At 43.5% G+C, this 25352-nt stretch overlaps 1 protein-coding gene across 2 annotated transcripts in view; it reads left to right on the plus strand.

Moving 5' to 3' along the window:
* E2F8 (E2F transcription factor 8) overlaps nucleotides 1-25352 on the plus strand; it is a 77035-nt gene that overhangs the window by 16407 nt on the left and 35276 nt on the right. For both annotated transcript variants that reach the window (XM_086959520.1, XM_086959522.1), the window contains exons 3-9: nucleotides 1996-2268; nucleotides 7184-7340; nucleotides 8710-9015; nucleotides 9475-9636; nucleotides 13764-13901; nucleotides 14628-14846; nucleotides 23899-23983. In XM_086959520.1, the coding sequence (XP_086815646.1) occupies nucleotides 1996-2268; nucleotides 7184-7340; nucleotides 8710-9015; nucleotides 9475-9636; nucleotides 13764-13901; nucleotides 14628-14846; nucleotides 23899-23983 (1340 nt within the window). The remainder of the gene's footprint in view (nucleotides 1-1995; nucleotides 2269-7183; nucleotides 7341-8709; nucleotides 9016-9474; nucleotides 9637-13763; nucleotides 13902-14627; nucleotides 14847-23898; nucleotides 23984-25352) is intronic.

A 25352-nucleotide genomic window follows, 5' to 3' on the forward strand; every position in this document is an offset into this window, starting at 1 on the left:
TATTTGTATCAGTTGGACATGTGGTTATTTGGTTACTGGAGAGTGCTGTGTTTTTTTAATGATTTATTTGAAACAAGTTACTTCTTTTGCGTTCTCCAAACATGTATTAGGGAAAAAAATCATTTTCTAGATGACATTGATGTTAATACAAAAATAGCAGTCAAACTTGCTGTTTCTGAGAATTGTGACAGTCTTAATTTGTGGTGCACATATTCTTCCAGTAGTGGCCACTTAATGCACACTTACTGCTATATACGAAGATCTTTTTTCTTGTCTCACCTATCAGACCGCTCAAGCTGACTGGCTAAAAACACTTGATTCTGGGTTTATGAAGCATTTACAGTGGGTCTTAAGCCTGTCCATTGCTTACTATTAGTTGGATTTATTGTCACTCATTTCTTAATTCATATTCTATGGCTTGCCTTTCCTGTCTTGGAATGGTCAAAAAAAGGCATCTACATCATTTTGTAAGCTCAGGCATGTGTGGTGATGCATGCGCCCGCTTGCGTGATGACTCATGATTACATCACGCTTGTCGCATCTACAAAATGAAGCGGCTAAATCAATGCAAATTTGTTTATATTCTTTTCATTTGCCATTCTGCAAAGCATTTTACCAATGTTGTGGGTCTGCGAGGCCTACTCATCAAGTCTGTGACTACTTAGAAAATTATTAATCTGTTAAAATATAATTTAATTTTCTAAGTATCATTTAAATTTCTATATAAATAAAAAAGTAAAATAGAAACTGGAACATTTTCCAAATTTTTGTAAATGTCATAGAATTTGAGATTTGAGGCTAAAAATTAAGCTGGGGTACTCAGATTGGTTCGTTGGACAGTGCAACTACATCAAACAGAATAAGGTATGGACGATGGGTTTGATTTTTAGCACTTGTTGCTGATGCAATTCGTTAAAGAGCAGCTTTACAAAATGCCACGTTTTTCTGATGTTTTATTATTCTAACTTACATGACAAGTTAATTGACACATAAATGCAGGAACTCTATAAACTTCATTACTCCCCTAAAACTTTTATAAATGACCAATCAAAATGATGTAATAGTATCCGTAAAGGACAGTCAATGCAACTGGGATTATGCATCAGACGAGGACCAAATAATGCTGGAAGAAAAAAACATATTCTGCAACATAACGTGGCAACTTTTATGATCGAGTAACATCACTAGTTTGATATTTTTTCACATGACGGTACTACTTACTGTCTATGCAATGTTTGACCTCATTAGTGTCTTTTGCGTAGAACCTTTTATTTGAGGTAGAAATATCTTTTTGTTACAATATGCTGTTGTGCAGGAGACGGTGGATTCTGTGGCAAATGGGGCATCGATAAATATGTGGAAAATGTCTCAGATATTCATCATTCCAGTAGTATTGAGCCTAGTCAATAATCTTTCCTATTTTAAACGTTATTGGTACAACGAAGATTCAATTAAGACCAGGCACCCTCATGTATGAGAATATATATACTCTTAAAATCTGTTTTCTCATATGTACTTAGGTTCATTGCTTGAGTTCCAAACTATGGGGATGTATGTCATTTCTTGGTTACCTTTCGACCAGGCAAGCTCACCACTGTTAGTTTGTGAAACCGGTAAATGTAATATGGCCGAAGATGGCCATCTGTGTTGATTGATGAAACAAGAACGAAGTCCTCATCCTTTCCGTGCATGGCCCCTCCCTTCAGAAAGTGCCGATTTTTACACACTCATACCATATGTTGCAAAGTACCCAGAAGGACGTCATAAACACTAAATTCTCCTGGAATATTTTATAATCGGTCATCAGTATGCTCTGAAATTAATTCACCTGAAGCAATGACTAGATATCTTGCATGTTTTTAGTAATGAGAATACCCAGTGCACCACTGCATTTAATTCTGACATAATTATATTTTTAAGTCCTGACCCTCCATCCTAAATAAATGCCATGTTAACGTTTTGACCTAATGAAATGTCATTCACTGTTCCTCCCAGGAGAATACCTTTTTTGAGCCTCATCAAGGAGTACTGAAGACTCCACGGAAGCAGTTATGTACCTCACACCTTGTACTGGGAGAAATCCAACCTGAATCGGGATCACTGGTGACTCCAACGAAACCAAAAGAAGTCCCATCTGGGGAGCCATGGACGCCAACAGCGAACCTAAAAATGCTAATCAGCGCTGCTAGTCCTGAGATACGAAACCGAGAGCAGCAGAGAGACCAGCTGACCACAGGAAGTGGAACCCATGAGTTGAAAGACGCGCTTGTACGTTAGTAAAACGTTATATTTATGTGTTTATTTAATATATTTCAGCGGGGAGTACTTCTCATGGTGTAGTATGCTTGAGAGTAGCTTCATATGTTTTTCAAGCTGAACTGTGTATTCAATTTGATAGCTTGTGTTTGACCTCATATCAACCTCCCTTCTATCTGTAATGAGTCCGCTCATTCTTAGCCCCATTTGTGTGTTAGTTCACACTGTTCAGTTTAGAATTTTTTGTCCCCACCCTTTTTTTGTTTCAGCTAAACTTTGGAAACTGAATCAGTGATGGGTGTTTTTTCTGGTTTATTACCATATTGTTGCCAGCAAGCTTGTAGAATCCAGGAAGACGACGTTAAGCTATCTGTATCATTACTTATGTACCAGGAGGAAATTACGCAACTAAGTTAAATAGATTTATTACAGAGGCCACATCATAGTGCTGACATTTTTTATGTAGACAGTGGTTGTTGTTTTGTGTGAATATCTTGATGATATTATTTTGTTAATGGTGTCATGTAGGGATCAATAATTAATTTGAAGAATACTCCTGTATTTTACTGCAGTAAAATGATTCCAAGTAACGGCATCTGCGAAATGGAATTAATAGATGACTTTTTTTTTTAGTGCACCCAATTTGTAGGTCTCTTTTCCCATGGAGATGCTCTTGTTGCTTTCGATTCTTGAATTTTAGATTAAAACTGGGATATACATTTTTTTCTGGATATTCAGATTCATATAGGTCTTCAAAGAACAGATGCACAGGTTTCATTCATTCAGTCTAAATTTCCCTTGCTCCAATCATGGTTTTAATTTGACAGTAAACAAAGAAGGATCTTTTAACATTTAATTGAATTTGTTTCTTAAAAGGATTTAATGATCATCCAACAGATCCATAATTATTTGTATTTTCTTTCATAGAGAGCTGGAGCGACGGGAATAAATGGTTGGATCGCATGTGTGTCAGCGCATGAATATGGGTCAATTTCAAATATTTCTTTATATATGGGTGATATCTCTAATGAACTTCCACCTAATTTTTAAAAATGAATTTGGGTTTTTGAACTTCAATATAAGCCCATGTGCAGAAAGTGGGAAGATTAGCCACTCCATACATTAATTTTAAATAAATTATATTTCTCTAAAATTCGAAATGTAACTTTGATACTCAATGTTAAACTTTAAAATTGGTTATTGCAGGACCCCCTTTATCTGGCCCTTTGCTGAATGTTCTTTTACTTGAGATAAGCAGTTTCTTAGTAATTGATGAATTTATAACTCCTAGGTTATGTGTTTTGAAATAAATTAACTTGGCTTTACGTTGTTAAGTGTTGGAATACATATAACCTTATTTGTTAAACTACTTTTTTAGGTCTCACCTAAGACTGCGCATGCAGTGTTGGGTGTGAGACATTCTGTTAACTAAAAGAAGACTTGGAACCCACATTTGCAAATTATTCTTTGGCTGCTTTGGCTCTCTTATTTCGTTGACTCCTGATTGGTCCACGTCTGTCCCTTTTAGTTTCTGTTTGCTTGTTTCATCCTTCGGTAGATCAAGTACTGATTGATTCTTTTTGATTAGTTCCTTCCGTTGCTCGTGCTGGTATTGAGGTAATTGGTTTTCTTCTACTTGCAGCACTTCATAAGAGTACGTGTGTTTTTAGGTTGTCTTGCTCCTAGTTTTGCTCCGAGCTATTGCTTTATTTGCGCGTTTCCTATGTTTATTTTGGGTTACTTTTAATCCTCTCATCATGCTCTTTTGTATAGAGTAAAACCACCAGGCCACAGGTTGTTGACAACGTTTTTTACAATGGTTTAAAAATACATTATTGGCTTTTCACAATGACGTTATCACTTGTTTAGTTTGCAACAAAGTCGATTCTTTGGTACGTGTTACGTGACCTATAGAATGTCTTAAGCATGATTATAATGTTTTTTGCATAAAGTAGTGTGTTTTAAATGGTTTGTTTGCATAATTACAGTTTGGACAGAACATTCCAGCTTGCAAAATAACATTGTAAAGCTCCCTTTTTGCTTCTTTAGCTGCTCATTTTTCTCTTCCTACTGTAGCTATGTTTACATTGTAACAAAGATTAACATACCGTACTATACAATGACAGGCCATATCATATTATACAATGACAAGCGAAGTCATACTATATTGTACAGTGGCGTCCCATACCATACTGTACATTGACAGGCCATACCTTACTATACTATCATAGACCATGCCATACTATATCATACCATACAATGGAGGGTAATACCATACTATAAAATGACAAACCATAACCTAGGATATGATTGCAGGTCACCATACCATGACAGGTCATGCCATACCATACTATGTTCTACAACAACCAAAGAAAGTCCAAATTGACCATGTCAAAGACTTTCTATGCTACAATCAAAAGAGGTTGTAATGTTACTATGGCTCTATCTAGACGAGGCAAAAAGCTGCTTTATTGAGCCCTCCCCCGCCCACCGGCCCCTCAATTTAATTTTCCAGATGAAACCTAGCTGATCCTAATGAATACTACTCCCTAGCACTCGCTGAAGCCTGTTAAGATTCTTGATATGATTTTGTCTCCATTTAGAAGAGATGAGTTGATGTTCAGTCAGTAATCTTCATTGGTCCATTCTCTGCCTATTTCCCTAATAAAGCTCCCTCGCAGCTCATTTAGGAATACTTCTGTTGCCTCAGTAAGGAATCCATAAATTAAGTACACCAATTAGCAGTGGAACAGCACACTAGGTAGTGCCATCAATTTTGCCAGACCAGTTTTGTCAGTAGTGGCAACAGGAGTGAAGACTCTGGCCTCGATTTCGAGTCTGGCGGTCCATAGACCGCCAGACTCGCAGCGGTTCTGGTCTCCCGACCACCCTATTATGAGTTGGCCAGTGGGATCACCCCCCCTCCCCCCAAGTACATTATGAGTTTCCTCTCTGCTGGCGGTGTAGAGGAAACAAGGGGGGCCTGCAGAGCTCCTGTGCCCTCTCTGCATGGGGATGCATGGAGGGGGGCACAAAATGGGCCCTCATGTGTGCATGCCCTCCAGTTCCTGCATGGCATAGGTTTCAAAGTCCATGCTGTGCAGAAACTGTTTTTGGTGTTCCATTGCTGTGCCCATTATTAGAGACACCGCCATAGGAATGCGATAATCCTGCCAGACAGGAGGCAGCACCTGATCTGGCAGGCAGTTTTTGGCGATGCGGCGACAGGACGACCTGGTGCTGCACCGCCAAAGTCGTAATCCGGCCCTTTGTGTGCATAAGTCCGGCTTTTTTTTCATGTGGGGCGTGCACAACTTTTTCCAATTTACCTTTAGTTCTGGCATCTACCCAAGTTTATTTAGGATTCTACTTGTGGGAGCCAATCTGGGTTTAACGTCATTTAAATTAATTAAGAACAACATCTGCATCTAATGAAATGATTTGTGGCCTTCCTGGTAAGATTATTCCTCCTTTCACGGTTCCATATTTGGCTAAGATTCACTAAAGGTTCACTAGCAATGGCAATGATTAATGGTAAAAATGGGCAGCTTTGCTACATCTGCCATAAAACTTTATTTGGAACTGGTATTGCCTAACCTGACCTCACTCTTGCTGTGAATGTGAAGTGTAGTAACAATACCCATTGCTGGCCTTGTGTACATGTACCAATTGGAGAAGGTGATGTGGGCTTTGCTATGCCAAATCTGATAATCGCCCTTTATTCTGGATTACTTGATGGGCGGGGCAGCTGTTCGGACATGTCACATGACCACTTGGCATCCTCACACGTCAATACTCGCTCCAAGCACCCGATACAACCACCACTTGTCTGCACAGCTTTGGTGACGTCTGGAGGCCCTACCTCTGTATGACCTGTGCCACAGCTCTCTTGCCTCTATGTGATGCTGCCCATAGATCCTTCAGCAGGCCTAGGGATCGTTGACTATCCACACTTATGTGCTGGCTTTCTCTACACTGCCTTCTCAAGTACAGATTAGCCTGTCCATCATTTCACTCCTCTCCCGATGTCTGTAGAGTTGCCAGTCCAAATAGATTTCAACATTTCTATTCATATATAAACTGACTCTTATGAAGTAAAAACAACATAGATGTCCTGTAGCATTATGGCAACTTTATTATGTATGTTGCATGCCTACTTTGTAAAGGTAAGCACCAGTTCAAAGAAACATGGGCATCTTTACTCTGAACAGGCGGTTCATGCAATATAGTAAAAAGGGCCACCCAAAAATATTAAAGGTACTAATAAAAAGAGCCACTGAACAAGTTCAGAGCAAACAGATCAGTCCAGAGCTGAAGGGAACATGCCATGGCCTCAATCACCTCATAGCAATTGCCATAGCATGCACCCATTAAGACCCTAAATGCAGAAATACTGCCTTTGATAAAGAGTTCAGCTAATATCTCAAGGCTACAAACAGCACAAACACAGCAAACCGATATCAAGTGGAGGGTTATATGACCCATACCCCTACCCTGACAGAACCTTCATAGACAACCAATATCTTACATTTAAGCCCCCCCCCCCCTCCCTCAACCCCCTCCCCCAGCCCCCTTCAGAGCTCAAAGGTGGAAACAGGTAGCCTCTCCAAACATAGTACAAAAAGACATTTGAGCCTTTGATGGTTGTCAAATTCACTTCACAGACCACCCTCATTGGTCAAATCCACAAAAGAAAGTTGTGGAATAAGAAATGCCAAGCGTCAAGGTACTGGCAACATGCACCATATAAAAACATGTTACAAACAATACTGTGTAAGACAACCGATTTTCAACTACAGAGAGTCCAACATAATCTGTTACACTGACTTCATGTCTCCGTCTTGAGCAAGTGTTAACCGAGGATGCAACTTTATCCGTAGATCTGACTTCACTTAATTTTGTAATAGCCATATTTTCCTTCTTGCAGGAGCAATATTCAGGAGATGAGAATGAAAAATCCCAGCCGAGCCGGAAAGACAAAAGCTTAGGACTGCTGTGTCATAAATTCTTAGCACGTTATCCCAATTTTCCAAATCCAGCCGTGAACAATGACATTTGTCTCGATGAAGTTGCGGAAGAGTTAAGTACGTGTCTGCACATGTTGACCATGTTTGTGGCTCTTGGTTTGTTATTAGGTGAAGAGTTTTTATATACCAGTTAGTAGGAACTTTTGCTCACAAATGAAGCTTTTGTCCTTACAAACTGCTAGTATCAAAATGGACATAAAGGTCATGTTTTGTGTACTGTGGGTCTACATATCAATCAATCAGGAGTTTGTTAAAGCGCAACTACTCACCCGTAAGGGTCTCAAGGCGCCAGGGGTGGGTAGGGGGGGGGGGGGGGGCAAATTCCATTCCATCAAGGAGGGGGTCTGTCGAAGAGCCAGGTTTTGAGGTTTCTTGCGAACATATGAGGTTCATAGAGAACAAACAGTTTGGGTTTAGGCCTCGCATTGCTAATGTTATCTTACCTTGTTAGAAACCTGTTACCAGTATGAAAGAATAAAGGAGAGTATCTCAGTTTACTTCAACTTTAATTGACTATTGGGTTAAGTTCCAGGGGTAGTTCATGTAGTAGAAGACAATCCCACTCTCCCTTCTTAGCTGTAGTGATTAGCATCTCAGACTTCTGTCGTTTTGCCTCTATTTACAGAGACTACCACTTTACCCTACTCCAGCAGTTCTTTTTTCCCTCCGTAACAAAAAGTATATATTGAATGTTATGCTGCCTGTTATGACCTGCCTCACCAAGCAAAGCTGGACTTTCTGTATTTGCTGTGGCTACTCCTAGGTGTTACAGTGCTGCGGGGGTCCTTTTACCATGGATTTCTTACAGCATTGCACACATCTGCTCCGCAGGGGATACAGTAATTGTTTTGCCAGAAGCAGACTCTGCGTAGGATTTCTTATAATTACTGATTTCACACTGGACTAGATATAAAACCAATAGCTTGGAAAAAGACCTGATTTTATTTCCTTGGTTATTCCTCCACCACTTCAGAGTCTAAGAGCCTTATGTAGAGTTTAACGGAATGCAAGGAACATCATAAAGTTGCGGTGCTCCCATCCACCAAACCCACAGTTCCGCCACCCCATGTAGAAGTGGAGGCTCCACTAACAGTAACCCCTGAACTGGTTGTGCAACTGCAACAGGACCCCTGAGCCAAAGTGGCAGGTGCCCTATTCTGTTAAGGATGGGCCTCTGTTCATGATTTCCCCTGCTAGTGTCCTCCATGTGAAACATGACAGACATGGACTAGAAATGATGCACAGAAGTCTGTTTCAGAATAAGCTGAGGCAGCTTTGGAGAATGTAGTTTTGTCAGCCTGTAATAATGATTTAGCTCTACTGCACCATGCTCTCCAGTAAGTCACCAAATTTAAACTATACTTTACATAGCAAAGAAAGAATTGCAAAATCCATTCTGCAATACTAATGAACTCATTCTTTGTAGGTGTGGAGCGCAGGCGCATCTATGACATAGTGAACGTGCTTGAGAGCTTGCACATGGTCAGCCGCCTTGCTAAGAACCGGTATACCTGGCATGGACGTCACAACCTCATCAAAACCTTTGGAGCACTGAAAAGAGCCGGCGAAGAGAATAAATATGCTGAGCAAATCCTGGTCATCAAAAGGAGAGACTTTGACCGAGAGTTTGATATCGCTGAATATAAAAACAAGGAGACTGTGGCAACACCACCAGCAGCTGTGCATTCGGATATGTGTTTTGTTGAACTGCCTGGAATGGAGTTTAAAGCAGGTACTTGTATATGTGGGTTTATCTGTCAAGATTTGTTATATTTTAGAGCATTACAACATTTAGGATGATAAAAGATAGCGGTACGCAGAAAAGAAACTGGCACCTTTTGAGGCTTCGTTTTCAAGTGCATACATTTCGAAATTATGAGTAAATGGTAATGCAAACATATTCTTGTCAATCTGTACAGGGAATATTAGACTTGGCTCTAGGCACATGAGAATGACTTGTTGGATGCAAAAAACTATTAAAACACATTCCAGATTTAGTTTTTTCTATTCGAAACTAGGGACTACAGGCTTTCTTATTTTATATGCTTATGGTCTTGCCTCAAGTAGTAACCATTTCTATCTCTAGCTTCTTTCTTCAGCATAAAAAATAGAATCCACACATTTGATTAGTAAGTTTATGATCGCTTCGATTGGACTGAAATTCTTACTGTATCCATCTTCTCTCTTACAGCATCTGTCAACGGTAGGAAAGATAAGTCTCTGCGAGTAATGAGTCAGAAGTTTGTGATGCTCTTTCTTGTGTCGAAGCCTCAAATTGTGAGTCTTGAGATTGCTGCTAAAATTCTGATTGGTGAGGACCAGGTAGAAGATCTGGATAAAAGCAAGTTTAAAAGTAGGTGGAGCTCTTTCGAGGTGCTCATAATCATTTGTTACTCATTGCATTTCCCTCAATGATGAAGTGTTATCTAGTGAAACAAAATCACAACCATGTGGTATTGCTTTAAGGTTTAAAAGCAAGTAAATGTTGCAGTTAAATATCCTTTTCTTCTCCACTATGCTTCTCTTCCTTTATTCCAAGCTGGCTTCATTTGAGAACCTTTACTACTTGTGAATCTAGAAAGAATATGGTAAACAGTACAGTTTGTCCCCTTAGAAGGAGAGGGTTTCTTTAGTTTTTTTCTTCAGGTTGCCTTACTGTGATATGCTCTTTGCTAACCAAAGATTCTCCGGCATTGCTGTCCTCTCCAGATTATATCCGGCAACAACCCTTGCCCACGGAAATTTGTAGAGTAGAAGCTTAACAACGTTAGACGTTTGGGAGGATCACTCGCTGTAGAAATGGGCTCCAACCCATCAGATCCCATCTCAAGAAGTTTTGACTGGAGTGCTGTACAAGTAAAAAATTTTGTCAACGGATCGCCTCTAATGTTGGATAAGTGCAAACAATTACATGATGTATGGGATCCAGTTAAGACTGCCTTATAGAAACCATTAGAGGGTGACAGTAGGATGTGTCATTTTGGCAGGAGTAGTTAGGCTCTGTACTACTTTTCCTTATGAGGTACCACCAGGGAGTCTCGAAGTTCCTCAATCCATCAGTAGATGTAGCACCATACAAATGGCACTTGAAAGTCCATTCTAGAAGACAATTATTACATGCTAAAGTACAATAAACATTAAAACAATGCATATATCTAAACCTTAATTTATGCTCAGAGCTATTAAAAAATACTGTTTTCTCCATATATCTGTTACTTAAGGCAGGCTGTTAATTGAGCCAGTTGCGTTTGTTTTATTAAACTATTACTGGCTTGATCTCTGCCACTTTGTTTTTGCAGTGTGGTTCCTCCGCCCACCAACAGGGTCTATTTTAAGGAACAGTTGTAAAATGTACTTGGATAACAAAAGCCTTTGTTTAGTTTGGCTGGACCTGGCTGCTCAAATATTTTATTATTGAGGTTATTTATATACTACAGGCCTAGAATGTCATAGCACAAATGATTCCTTCTACTACATGCTGATTAAAGCACCATATGGACATTTTCAAAAGTGATCATATAAAACCATAGTTTGGTCAGCAGTGGAGCAGGTGTACATCTATAGCAAGAGAAAATAATGAAGTGTAAGACAACAGAAATCTTCTGTTCAGACATCTCGTCTGTGAGCGCAGTTGACGGTGTCATAAAGGATTAGGTACATGAGAATCCTTAGTGGTTTTCTGAATTCCAGGAGCAAAAGAGGCCAATGGTATGTGGAGCAAGAGATCAACCCAGACCTTGTGGCAAAGAAAGGGCAGGAAGGCTTTCTATGTTGCTTTAATGACACTCCCATTTCCATATCCTTTTTTTTGTAGTGCAGTCCTCGCCATGGACCCAACCTCTACTTGAGATTACTCTTCATTGTGTAAAAAATTGCACAATATGTATGCACAATATTTAATAGAAAAGGCAACTGGCCAAATGCTAAGTCACTGTTATACCACTGTGTGTGGAAAACTGAGCTCTTGTTGCACTACCTCCTCACTCCCCCACACACTCTGCCTGGTTTTTGATGCAACTTTGACTGGGGCATACTGGGTCCCTGCTAACCAGGTTCCCAGTACCAGTGTTCTTTCCCTAAAACTATCCCACAATTGGCACAACTTCAGCAACTCCTATAGGTCCCTAGTAAATGGTACCCCTGGTTACTGGGGACATTGGAACTGAAGAGGGTCTACTAGGGCTGCAGCATGTTTTGTGCCACCCTAGGGACCACTCACCAAGACCAAGCAAATTGCCATTGCAGGCTGCGTGTCTAGGTGCAGAGAAAATTGAAAAGTTGATATGGCACACAACCCTGTGTGCTAAGCTCCCATACACTGCATGAGGTATAGTTAAGTCATCCCTAGTGCAGGCCTTACCGCTCTATGGCAGGGTGCACTATACCCCACGTGTGGACATATTTGCATGAGCCGATAGGACCCTATAATATCTAAGTCCATTCCTGAGTATTGTAAATGCACAGGGAAGCCAACAAGAGTACAGGGGCTGGATACTTGTCATCACGAGTTTCCTAGCTCCATGATGGCTTCACTGTACCCTACTGATCCCAGTGTCAGATGTATTAATAAATACACACAAGAGAGCCTTTAGAGGGTCCCCTGTAAACCTACCAAACACTTGTGTGATCTGCTGTGACTAGTTTTAGTCAGCCTGCCACTACCAGACATGTATCTGACCTCATGGGATGAGAGCTAGCGTTCTCAGGGGTCAGAAACAAATCCTGCTCTGTCCAGAGGTGCCCCCCCCCCCCCCCCCCCCCCCCCCGGGTGACCTACCAAGGCAGGAAGCTTTAAAGGTGCTGCCACCTTTTAAATGCATCCCAGGCAGCTCCAGCTAGAGGAGGGTGCCAACCCTCCTGTCCTGCTCCACATGTGGGCGGGAGGACATGCGGGGAAATTAATGAAATTAGGAGTGTGGTGCCTATTCAGCCAGCGCCAACCCTGAGGTGGGGCAGGTGATGTGGAGCCCACTTCTCACTCTCCTCTATCTTGGGTTGATAGTGAATTAGACAATCATGGGCAGGATAGTGCCTCTTCCCACAGGTAGTGGCCACTTAAAGGCTGTGGACACCTGAAAGGTAGGTAGCCCATTGGCTACTACCTGTCATCCCCCATCCCCCCGTAACACCCCTAAATTTGGTATTTAGGTGGCATCCCTAGACGTTTAACTTTTAGATTCAATGGACACAGGGAAGATAAGGATAAAAAAGTGAGGCTGACACGCTAACAGAAGACCTGCTGCACAAGTGTGGGGGGCGAAACCCTGCCTGCTGCTTCAAGAACTAGACAGTTGTGCTATGCTGTCTCGTACTGCTGTTGCTGTGAGGGCTCAGAGCACCCCCAGCCCTTCACTAATCGCCAGAGAACTCCCTTGGGTAGAGTAAGTACTCCCTTGCAATCTGCAGGCACTGAGTTCGGTTTACCGATTTTCTGCTTCCCAGCGACTCCACGCAGCATCCAAGCAAAAAGTGGTGCATCAGATCTGTCTCAGAACCAAGTTTAAAAACACCAGGACATACCAGAACTGTGCCACACCAATACACGGGGCACCCGACTGCCTGAAACATAAAAGGAGACTAAAAGTCCATTTCGTATGCCATCTGCCCAGGAAGCAAGCACACGTTGCGGGACTTCGATACCCCTGAAATCCACTCTGAGTGGCCCTGCTGTCCCTAGTCGTCCCTGCAACATGCCTGCTGCTGACCACGAAGACATATTGAAGCATGCCACCCGGTTGACCGATTTGCTCTGCAGCCAGCCTGGGTATTGATGAAACAGCTGTGCTCCCGTGGTCCTGAGGCACTTGCAACCTGCTCCCTCGAATGGGACTCTTCAGACTTAACTTCTAGTCCCCTTGTGCAGTGTGTTTTCATGGGGCCCCCTTTGTAGAGTACCTGCTACCAGCAAATTCAACATCCTTCTCCTGGCCGAGTCGGGGACGCTACTGAGAATCTGCCGGCGGAACAGCGGACCTGCCCTTTCTACTTATCTAAATCCTGAAGGTGAACCTTGAAATCCAAATATATGATTGTATATGCAATTTTCTATTTTCTCCCATTGACTTCAATGGTGTGTAATTGCACACAAAAGTGATTTATTATGCGAACTTTAAAAATTCACATTTCAAAGTACTTGCTGTAGAACGAAGTTCTTGGTCTGAAAAGGTATATTAAAATCAGTGTTATTTTGTAGATAGAGATCGGATTTGAGTGTGTCTCATTTATTGCCTTTGTGAGTACAACTGCTTGCACACATTACGACAAATAGAGCGTAATTATTATCTACTGTTGCCTTTATATACTAATTTGACTCATCAGTGAACTACATTTTAGTGCACTATATAGTGAGCCAGCTTCCTACACTGTGCCTGTGGGATACAATTATTTTTTAAAGGCACGTGTAGTAATTTTATTTGTTTTCTCCTAAGTAGATATTTAGCAAGATAATGGTATGTAATGTCCTGTATCTTTTTGTTGTAGCTAAAATTAGGAGGCTCTACGACATAGCAAATGTTCTCAGTAGCCTTGATCTCATCAAGAAGGTTCATGTTACTGAAGAAAAAGGTCGAAAACCAGCATTTAAATGGACAGGACCTGACACATCAACTCACATTGAAGGTACGTAATTTTTTTCTGGTGTTTTTTTTATACTGTTGTGATATTTTGCTGATATGTGTCGGGAAAATGTGTTTTACATATTCAAGCTTTATTGACTTTATTTGTATTTCCATTCTACATGAGTAGTTTCTAGTTTATAATGCGTTAGTCAAAACCTGTTCTTTATTGGTGAAATAGAGCCAAGATAACTATTGCAAAAGGTACCTCCTATGTAGCAGTCTGTGGACATTGCCTTGCATTCTGTGTGGTATCTTCTTTTGAGGGAGGAGCATAGAAATGAGAGCAGAGCTGCTGGTCTTGAGGAACGCTAACGTCCCCTGGTGGGTGGTGATGTTTTTACGTTCAGGTGTGAATTGCCGGCCCAGTAGATTTACAGAATTATTGACCTTGGGAAACGTGTGTGTGTCAGTAGTAATATGGTATGTTATGAGTACAACTACCGGGGTCAGTGATTGGTAAGTGTGGCTCACTGGACGTCAATGAAGGGCTAGGCAAAGCATGACTTACTTCCTGAATGGTGACGTCCTTTCTTTGTCTACATTTGTATTTAGAGGACGAAATCATCAGTTGAATAAGGTACTTAAAGATTTCTGAAAAGATCTGGAGATTACAGATGTGAAAAAGTTATTGCTAGAATTCCTATTCACATCCTCTCTTATCTCACCTCTAACTTGTTTTGCTTGCATACATTTTGGGATACATGCTTAAAAGAATTCTGTTTTTTAGTTACAGACATAAAATGTGTCGATAACACTACACACTCACCTGTCAAGACGGAAGAGTTGAAAACGCCAAAGGAGCAATGTGCCAAAAATCTCTTTTCTTCTCGTGGGAAACAAAGCTTCACACGCCACCCATCGCTAATCAAACTGGCAAAGAGCATTGACAACGACCGGAGGAAAATAAACTCTGCTCCAACCAGCCCCATCAAGTCAAATAAAGATGGTAAATGTGAACAGTGATCGCTTCTGTTGTCTAAAATCACATTTATGAGAGATCTTGGTACTGCAATAACATGTCTTACTACATCGCACTGTGCTTATTCCATTAGGTTGTTTCTAAGGTGTGCAGTATTAATGTGAATGAATCCAGTGTGTTCGGTCTGAAGGCCAACTCTCCTTATGGAGCAATACAGTCTACAATAGGGTTTCACAATGGAACCGCATCAGATCGCGTGTCTTGTTTTAAGAAAAACTGCTGTACCTGTGTAGAGGCAATAAGTAGATGCAGGACATGGGTACTAAACGAGTGTTTATATATATATAATATTATGCCAATCCTGGTCACGATAAGAAACAGGCACCGACTCTGTGGGATGTAAATCATAGAAAAGGTTTATTCCAAACGACCAGACGCGTTTCGACGGACAAGTCCGCCTTGTTCACTACAAATATATATATATATATTGATGCTAGTAATGCACAAGAAGCATAGAGTAGGAGGGTGTGGGTGGAAACAAATGCAGTGGCGGCCCCTCGTGGGTGTGCGGTGGGGAGGGGCAGGGGGTAGTAAAACTCCGGCATACGGCCGAACAGTTAAGTTAATAAATAAAACAAATTACATTGCACGCTGCATCGCCGATTTGGCTTTGCAGCATGCGCAATGTCATTTGTTTTATTTATTTACTTACTTAACTCTGTTCGGCCATAAGCAGGAGTTTACTACCCCTCACCCTGTCCCTCCCCCGCCCCGCCCCGCAGCACTCCCACGAGGAGCCGCCTCTGAACAAATGTTGTTTTAGCAGGGGCAATGACTTCATAGAGCTGCCTCTCCATGTGTGAAGGGAAGCAGAAGTGGCAGCGGAATTTTAAAAGGACCGAGATCAAAGTGGCAGGAGAGCTGGAAATATCAAGCGGGTGAATACATCTGCAATGTTCCCCATGTTGTGATCTTGGCACATGCTTTTGAATCCTGCGTTCAGAGCATTGAGCGCTGAACCTAGAAAATGACAAACCTCATGGTGAAAGAGCCAGAGGGATGATCATATCTATATTACATTTGTATCTCTTTTGGGATTTTCTGCAGTATGACAGTGTACAGCTCTTAACTGATGAATGCCTTTTTTCTGGTATTGGAGTTTAGACTACAAAAGCAAGCGATTTCAATCTTCCAAAACAAGAACGAGCCAAAAGCAAGGAAGTCACGCACATTGATTTAGATTCCAGTAAGTTGCAGCGCAAGGATTCACTGGATGTTGGCCATTCAATATGAGTCTTACAAGGGTTCCAACATTTGAATTGCTCATATTCCAAAAGCACGGTTAAAATGTGCTGTAGCTGCAATGTGTGATTTATAGAGGGTGGCATTTTAAAAGACATATAAGTAAGCACTCTGATTGCACCAAGGTGTAAGTTCCTGTATAACATCCATTTGTGATTGATACATCTGCCAGTGGATTCCTCACCTTGTGAATATCCCCCTGCGTCAGCAACATTCCGAAATTCTTTTGTAGCTCTTCACGCCGACGTGGAAGACGTCACAGAAGCACGGCATCGCACGCGGCTCCGCTGACGCCACTGACTCCATAATAGGACTCCGTCGGCCTGATGGCCTCAGTTCCCTTTGTTCTGCGTCATCGACGCTAACGGTTTTCTAGGGATCCTCAGTAGCTCGTTTGTTACTCTGTAACTGTTGCTTGTTTTCAGTGTTTTCTTGTTTCCTGTCGAGATGTCTTCGAAGAAAACCGGGTTCAAGCCCTGTGGAGAGTGCGGGAAGATGATGTCCATAACGGATCCGCACTTAGATTGTGTATGGTGTCTGTCTTCTGACCATGACGTCCAAGGGTGTCCATGTTGTAAGAAGATGGACCCCAAGGCACTTCGAGAAAGAGAGGCGAAGCTTCTTGTGGCGAAGATGAAAGACAAGAAGAGTTCGAAGTCCCGGTCGAGGTCGGCTTCGGGGCATGCTTCTCGATCCAAGAAAAAGCATAAGAAGAGGAAGCACGGGTCTCCGCGTCATTCCGAGAGAGTCGGATCCAAAGTCGAAGTCTCCAGGTCGTCGACATCAAAAGGATTATGTCTCCTTCACTGGATCCGGAAGGTGAGCCCTCGCCTGTGGAGTCACCGGAGCAGTCTCCGGCATCGAATCCTTCCCTGGCGCCGACACTCCACCTCGAGAGGAGGAAGAGGCTCCATTGCCTGAAGTGTCTGCGACTCTGGAGCATCATCCCGAGGATCTGGTTGACCCGGTTCCTGTACCTCGAAAGGAGCAGCCTGTGGGTCCATACCCTCCATTTCCCGGCCCGGGACAAGACCCGACGCATTACTTAAATGCAATGTATGGGGTCTTCTCGAGAGCCATGTACCCCTCTGGAGCACCGGCTGGTCCCATGGGTCCGATGGCCTTTAATCTGGGCGTCCCTCAGACATATGCACCGGCGCCTTTTATGCCAGCACCGGCTCCATCTTGGCATTTCTCGGTGCCGAGGTCATCGACGCCGATTCCATCTTCACCGGCTCCGGTCTCGACTCGGCCTCATACGCTCCAGACTGATCCTCCCGCTCCGAGCACGACGCCTGCGCCGTTTGTGGCTCCACCGACGTCGCCTCCGAGAATGAGGTTTAGGCGAGAGGCTCAAAGGCTTCAGGAGGAGCGGAGATATAGAGAGGAGGAGATGGAAGAGGGAGAGCTGCAAGAATCTGATGATTTTTTTCGATGACTTTAAGGAAGCAAGTGGTTTGGAGTTGTCTCCGGAGTGGGAGCTTTCCTCGGCTCCTGATTCCCCTTCGAAGGATGTAGCACCATATCGCATGGTCATTAGAAAGGCAGCTGAACTCTTAGAATTGAATCTGCCCACTGCGGAGTTTAAATCAAACATTTTGACGGAGGTACTCCATTCTCCCTCTTCAGTGGTGGAGCCGATGCTGCCTTTTAATGAGGCAATTACAGAGCCTGTTTTAGAAGTGTGGCGTAAGCCCTTTTCGTCACCTGCAGTATCAAGGGCTGTTGCAAGGAGCTATAGGGTGGCTCCTGGGGATCCGGACTTCCTTTTATCACATCCGTCTCCAGAGAGTTTGGTGGTTCAGGGGGCATGCTCCAAAAAATATACTGGCGCTTTCCCTCAGGTGCCTGGTGACAAGAGTCTTAAGAAGCTGGACCAATCTGCGAAAAAAGTTTTCTCTTCGGCTAGCATGGCCCTCAAGTCCACAAGTGCCACGTGCCTTTTAGGGTGCTATATACACGCTTTGATGGACTCTGGGAAGCAGTTGGTGCCAAAGATACCGGAGGAAGACAGGCAGAACTTCAGTGAGGTTCTTGCGGAATCGCAGGCTGCTGCTCGCCAGGTGATCCAGAGCGGTTTGGACACAGCTGATTCTGTGGCAAGGGTCATGGGATCAGCTGTTGCCACTAGGAGGGCTGCTTGGCTGAAAACGTGTGAATTTTCTCCTGATGTGCAGGCTACTTTAATAGACCTTCCATTTGATGGTTCTGGCCTGTTTGGAAAGAAGGCGGATGCTGCCTTGGAAAGGTTCATGGACAGTAAGGCGGCAATAGGTCTTTAGATCTTCAGTCCAGAGGATCTTTTAGTATAGTAAGAGGTTCAGAGGATTTGGAAGATCTTCCTTTCGCTCTTACAAGCAACCGCAGCAGCAAAATTCATTGTACAAATCATACAGGGGTAGAAACAGAGGCCGCCCTAGAGGTCATAAAGCTTCCTCCTCCTCTTCCTCCTCTTACCTCCATCCTACCACAGCAAAGCAGCCCTAGATCTGCCATTCCGGATCATGTTGGTCCTGTAGGGGGTCGGCTTACTCATTTTTGCCAGATTGAGAATCGGGCACATCAGACCTTTGGGTTCTCAATCTCGTAGGAATGGGTATGCTCTTCCCTTTTGGGAATTTCCCCCAAATTACCCTCCTTGTCAAGGATTTTGCACTTTGGACCACCTTCTTCTCCTGCAGGAGGAAGTTCTGGCATTATTGAGAAAAGGTGCGATAGAGGTGGTCCCAGAGCAGGAAAGGGGTCAGGAATGCTACTTCCGGTATTTCCGGATTCCCAAGAAGGATGGCAGGCTTTGTCCAATCCTGGACCTCAGGATGTTGAACCTCTTTCTGAAACAGGAGAAGTTCAAGATGCTCACCCTTGCACAGGTCTTCAGGCGCTGCAGTAAGAGGACTCAATGGTGTCGATCGACTTGCAGGATGGATGGAGAAGTGTGGCTTAATGGTTAGTGCGGCAGACCCTGATGGAGAGGTCTAGCCCGGGACCAGGGTTCAATTCCCCTCCCTCGGCGGGTCTTGGGCTCAAAAATTACACGGACCTGATAATTCTCGCCTCGGTGCCTATTCCAATCATGGAGTCCCACTCTGCAACTCTGGGCAATAACTTGCTTAATCTCCACAACGGCCCCCACAACGCTAAGGATGCCTGGCCTCCACCTTGGGGGTGCCCAGGAGTGGACGCCTCACAGGGAAAGCCAGGATGGGTTCCACAGCGGTATTCGTACAAGTGCCTTGAGACCCTTGCGGGTGAATAGTGCGCTATACAAGTATCAATTTACATTTACATATACCGATCCTGAAGTCACACAGGAAGTATCTCCGTTTTAATGTAGGGTCGCAACATTACGAGTTTGCAGTCCTTCCGTTTGGTCTTACTACTGCTCCTCGAGTCTTCACCAAGGTGATGGCTGTGGTGGCAGCACATCCCAGTATTCCCTTATCTGGAGGATTAGCTGATCAAAGCTGAGTCGCCAGAGAAAGTGCTCCATCATCTGCAAGTCACAACTTAGTTGTTGTAAAGATTGGGCTTTTCGATAAATGTACCCAAATCTCACCTGTGCCCTCCCAGCACAACCTGTTCATAGGTGCTGTACTGGATACCACTGTGTGTCGGGCATTCCCTCTTCCACAAAGGACATACAGGAAATGATTCCTTTATTTTACAATGGAGCAGTCGTTCCAGTCCTGAAGGTCCTTTGTCTGCTCGGTCTGATCGCTTCCTGCATTCTGTTGGTCGAGCATGCACGCTGGCACATGAGGGCGCTCCAGTGGTGCCTCCGCAGGCAGTGGTATCCACACAACGCAGATCTCAGGGAGTCAGTCAGGATCTCCAGAAAAGTTGCGGCGGATCTGTCTTGGTGGAGCGTGGAAGGCAATCTGTCTCAAGGAAAGCCGTTCCATCTGCCTCCATCTGTGGCCACGGTAATAACTGATGCATCCACCCTAGGGTGGGGTGCTCATCTGGGGGATCTGGAGATCAAGGGTCTTTGGTCTCCAGAAGAAAGGTTGCTTCATATCAACTTTCTAGAGTTGTGGGCGATACTTTTGGCACTCAAGGCCTTCCTCCCTTCCCTTCGTGGTCAGTCGGTTCAAGTCCTAACGGAGACCACTACCGCGATGTGGTATGTGAACAAGCAGGGAGGAGTGGGATCGCGTTGCCTTTGCAGGGAGGCTCTGCGTCTCTGGTCCTGGGTTCAGGACCATCAGATTTGTCTGATGGCAAATCATCTGGCCGGAGTTCTGAACGTACGTGCAGACAGTCTCATGCGGTAGTTCTCAGCCGAACACGAGTGGAGGTTTCATCCAGAGGTAGCTCGTCACGTCTTTCGGATGTGGGGAACTCATCAAGTGGACCTGTTTGCCACTCACGAGAACGCTCACTGTCCGTTATTCTGCAGTATCCAATTCAGGGAGCTTTGGGGGACGCGTTAGTTGGGGCGCACAACTCACTACGCTTTTCCTCACATACCCTTGATTCCTCAGTTTCTGAGGAAGATTCACCAAAACCGGGCCCAAGTCCTATTGATCGCCCCGGATTGGCCAAGAAGGGTGTGGTACACAGATCTTCTCCACCTCTCCTCGTGCCCTCCACTCCGTTTCCCTATCAGGGCAGACCTCATCTCGCAGGGGCAGGTTCTACATCCCCACATACAGACCTTACACCTTCATGCATGGAGATTGAACGGGGCAACCTAAATTCTTTTTCTCTCCCACATGACGTGGTGGATGTCATTTTATCAGCCAGGCGTCAATCCACCAAGTCTATCTATTCTTATAGGCGGTCCAAGTTTGTCTCATGGTGTGGAGAGAAATCCATTGACTCCTTGAAGGCTGGCTTGTCCTACATTCTGCAGTTTGCACTCTTTGGCTCAGCAAGGATTTGCTTTGGCGACTGTGAAAGGTTCTCTTTCGGCCTTGACGGCATTCCTTTGTCTGCCGGACCAGCCTTCCTTATTTAAGTCTCCTATTGTTTTAAGGTTTTCAAAGGGCCTTACAAATACATTTCTTCCTACCCCTTTTATTGTGCCTCAATGGGACTTGAATCTTGTCCTTACTTTCTTAATGGGTTCACCTTTCGAGCCCTTGCACAAGTGTCCCTTGAGGTTGTTATCTTTTAAAACGTCTTTCTGATAGTGATTACCTCGGCAAGGAGGATAAGTGAGCTCTAAGCTCAAAACCCCCATTCTTGACCATTCATGCTGAAAGAATGGTACTCAGGACCAAGGCTGCTTTTCTGCCTAAGGTGGTAACTCCCTTCCATCTGGGGCAGTCCATTACCCTCTCTTCCTTCTATCCTCCCCCTCACCCTTCCAAGGAGGAGTAGAGACTTCAACGTTTGGACCCTAAGAGGGCGGTGAGCTTCTACCTGGACAGAACCAGAGAGTTCAGAATTGATGACCAACTCTTCGTGGGTTTCGTTGGCGCCCGAAGAGGCGAAGCGGTGCACAAGCACACCCTGTCAAGATGGATTGTCTTGTGTATCAAGATATGCTACTCTCTGGCCGGTAAGGAACCTCCAGAAGGTTTGAGAGCCCATTCAACTAGAGCAAAGTCATCTACATCTGCTTTGTCTAGGGGTGTTCTTGTGGAGGACATTTGCAGGGCGGCATCTTGGGCCTCCTCCACACTTTCGCAAAGCATTATTGTTTAGATGCAGAGGTGAGGAGGGACGGACACTTTGCTCGTTCCGTTCCTCAAGACTTCTTGGTATAGAAGGGCGGACACCCTCCTCCGGGAGTGGGACTGCTGTGGGAAACTATTCACAAGGTGAGGAATCCACTGGCAGATGTATCCATCAGAAGAACAATTTACTTACCTTCGGTAACGCTTTTTCTGGTGGATACAGTATCTGCCTGTGGACTCCACACTGGCCTACCCATTTCCCCATTGTCCACCCTTGTATACCTGTTAAGTGTCAATGTTATCGTTTACTGTCAAAGGAGGTGTATTGTTATAATTGCTTTCCAGCAGTGTTTGCACACTGTGTGTGTTACCTTGGTTATTTTGTATTCTGTACATTGTGTATATATCTACTGTTGTCGGTCCGTCCGTGTGCCTCGAGGGCACGGAAAAAAGGGCAGAACTGATATCATCACGCCGACGGAGTCCTATTATGGAGTCAGTGACGTAAGCGGAGCCGCGCTTCTGTGATGCCGTGCTTTTGTGATGCCGTGCTTCTGTGATGTCGTCGGCGTGAAGAGCTACAAAAGAATTTCCGAATGTTGCTGACGCAGGGGGATATTCACAAGGTGAGCAAACCACAGGCAGATACTGTATCCACCAGAAAAAGCGTTACCGGAGGTAAGTAACTTGTTCTTCACTTCATTCCAGCATCTCCTAAATAGAATTGCACAATCAGAAGGAAGACATCTGCCTCTGGCTTCACACTGGAATTTCTGTCCTATTGTGACCTAAACAGGCACAGTCAAAGAGCTGTCTGATGAGAATGCACATGCCCATCCCCTGTCACTCCAAAGCCAGACAGTCAATCCACAAACCCAGCAGAGGCACACAGGATGGCTAAGCAAGAAAATACGTATATTCTTAAAGTGGTATTGTCAAACACAGAACATAAAAATCATCTTTACTAAAAGATGCATTTTATATTCTGAGTTCAGGGATACGAAACCCCATTTCTCTATTTGTCCCAATGGGAAGATATGTTTATAAGATCTTATAAGTAAACTCCAATTCAATCCTATGGGACAGATAGCCTTTCCATAATGAATAATGAAACGCACTGTAATTCACTACCAGGACATGTCACACACACCAGTACATGTCCTACCTTTAATATACATGGCACCCTGCGCACGGGGGTACTTTGGGCTTACCTTAGTGGTGACTTACATGTAAGAAAAGGGAAGTTTAGGGCCTGGCAAGTGGGTTAACTTGCTAGGTCGACATGGCAGTTGCAAACTGCCCACAGACACTGCAGTGGCAGGTCTGATAGCCCTTTTCAGGACTGCTCTGGTGAGTGGCACAATCAGTACTGCAGGCCTACCAGCAGCATTTAAATGACAGGCCTGGATCCCCCAGGGCACTTTACTAGGCACTTGCTGGTAAACCAAACATGGCAATCCTTGAAACACCAATCCCTAATACAATTTACAATAGGAAAACTTGCACTTTAACTCTGATTAGCAGTGAGAAAGTACGCAAAGACACTAAACCAGCAAAAATAGTCAAAACTAGGGGGTCAGAAAGCAAAAAGACAGGTGAAACACGCCAAAAGTTGCCAGGTCTAACAGGGGCATTTATTGTTGTTGATAGTTTTCGATGATGAGATGTACCAGTTTCTAGAAACCTTTGTCAGAAGGGGGTCCTTATGCCTAAAAGGTTTGACAAGGGGGTCTCCGCATCAAAAAGTTTGTAGACCTCTGCCTTGAGTGAGTTTAAGGACATTTCTTACAGTTATGTTCGAAGTTATATTGTAGATTATAATCCTACAATCGCCACACTTGCTCCAAAGGGCAGCTTTGGTGTTAGCTGCCAGTTGGACTAACCAGATCATGTGGTACACTCATGGAGGCGTTGTCACAGGATAATACTGTTTTTCTGGAATATCACTGGCAGAAGAACAAAGACACTGCTTTAGTTATAAATAGTTGATATAAGTACTCCGTGGTTAGTCATTCGTCTAAACTGTCCTTAAAAACGTAGTGGACTCTTAGAAATAGTACTATTTTACATTTCATGATCGAATCAAATATGTTTTTTGAACTGCCTTGAGCTTTAGTTTTGTTTTATATTCATATTTTTATTTTCTCAAAAAGGTACAGATCAGAACTCCACATCCCTACCAAGTAAAATGGCCCAGCTTGCTGCGATTTGTAAACTGCACTTAGAGGAACAATCCAAGTAAGTTTTTGCCTGTTTGTGAGTTGTGTACAACATGCATGCCTTCCCCTTTAAGGCACAAACCTGAAACGCTTGGTCAAGTGCCCAAGCTCTTGTATCAAAGCACATGCTTCACTTACAGGTAATAGGCAGCCTTGACGCGTTGCTGGTTTTTACACTTCCCAGTGAGAACGTTTATTTGAACACAATGCAAACAAAAGTCGATTTGAAAAAATAAAAATGCCAGTCTCAGTTTCACGTTGTGCCCCTGGTGTCTGAAAATTAATTTCACTGGCCTTTAGGACTATCTTAACAAAATAATCAAAAAAAGAGCTGAACTGCCTGTTGTTTATTCATCCCATATCCCATGAATGTTACGGCATTGGATCAAGTATTGACCCATGTGGTTTTTTTCTCTCTCTCTCTCTCTCTATAACCTTGTGGTTTTGGTTATCCCTTCCTCATGCTCCCCTTTTATTTTGTTTTTATCTATTTTGTATACCATGTTCCAACTATTGCTAAGATTAACAAGACATTACTTTATAACTGTGTTGCTGCTTCTAGTATTTTTAATTGCTATGTTCCTTCTCCAGTGATCTCCCAAGGAACTTACAGCAAAGTAAAGAAAAGAGAGAATTTTGTTCTGGAGGTTTATGAGATCTCACACACAGTCAAAGGAGAAAAGGGCTCAAATAGGGAAGCTCTGCGCAAGGTAACATAACTAAAGCTCATATAGAACACTCACTCATCAGGCAATGCACCACGCCTTTCAGCAAAAACTTACAACTAGGTCGAGCAGGATATAGAGATAACATTAAGAGTAAAGGATACGTGGAGTAAAGCATTCTCAAACAGTAAGACTGAAATTACACACCTACAGATTATGTTACAGATACTATCTGCAGAATATCCACATGTATATAAATGCAAAGCAGGTCTGTTAAGCTGACAACAATGAGTATGGTAAACAAGCATTTGAAATGCAATAGGTCTCGCATTTACGCGAATTTGAGCTATTGACATTGTAAATGACAAAGCCTTTTATTATTGTTTTTGATTTTAAAACATAAATAAAAGGCATTGCTGTTTACAATGCCAATAGTTTAACCCCTTTGCTGCTGGCCCGTTTCCGCCGCTGTGCGGTAAACAAAGGAACAGGGGCGGGCCATGACGATACCAAGCCGTCATCAGCACACGAGCACTGTAGTGCATGACGGCTTGGTATCGTCATCAGCATACAAGGGGTTAAACTTGCGTAAATCCGAGACCTATTGCATTGCAAATGCTTGTTTTAGGAGGCATCACTTTCCATGCAACTTTCGGAGCCGTAAAGTACTTTTGTAAATCAGGAAGCCGCTCGGATACAGATCCACGCATCTAAGTTATGTGG

The sequence above is a fragment of the Lissotriton vulgaris genome, chromosome 2_2 (assembly GCF_964263255.1).
Source record: "Lissotriton vulgaris chromosome 2_2, aLisVul1.2, whole genome shotgun sequence".
Lineage (NCBI taxonomy): Eukaryota > Metazoa > Chordata > Amphibia > Caudata > Salamandridae > Lissotriton > Lissotriton vulgaris.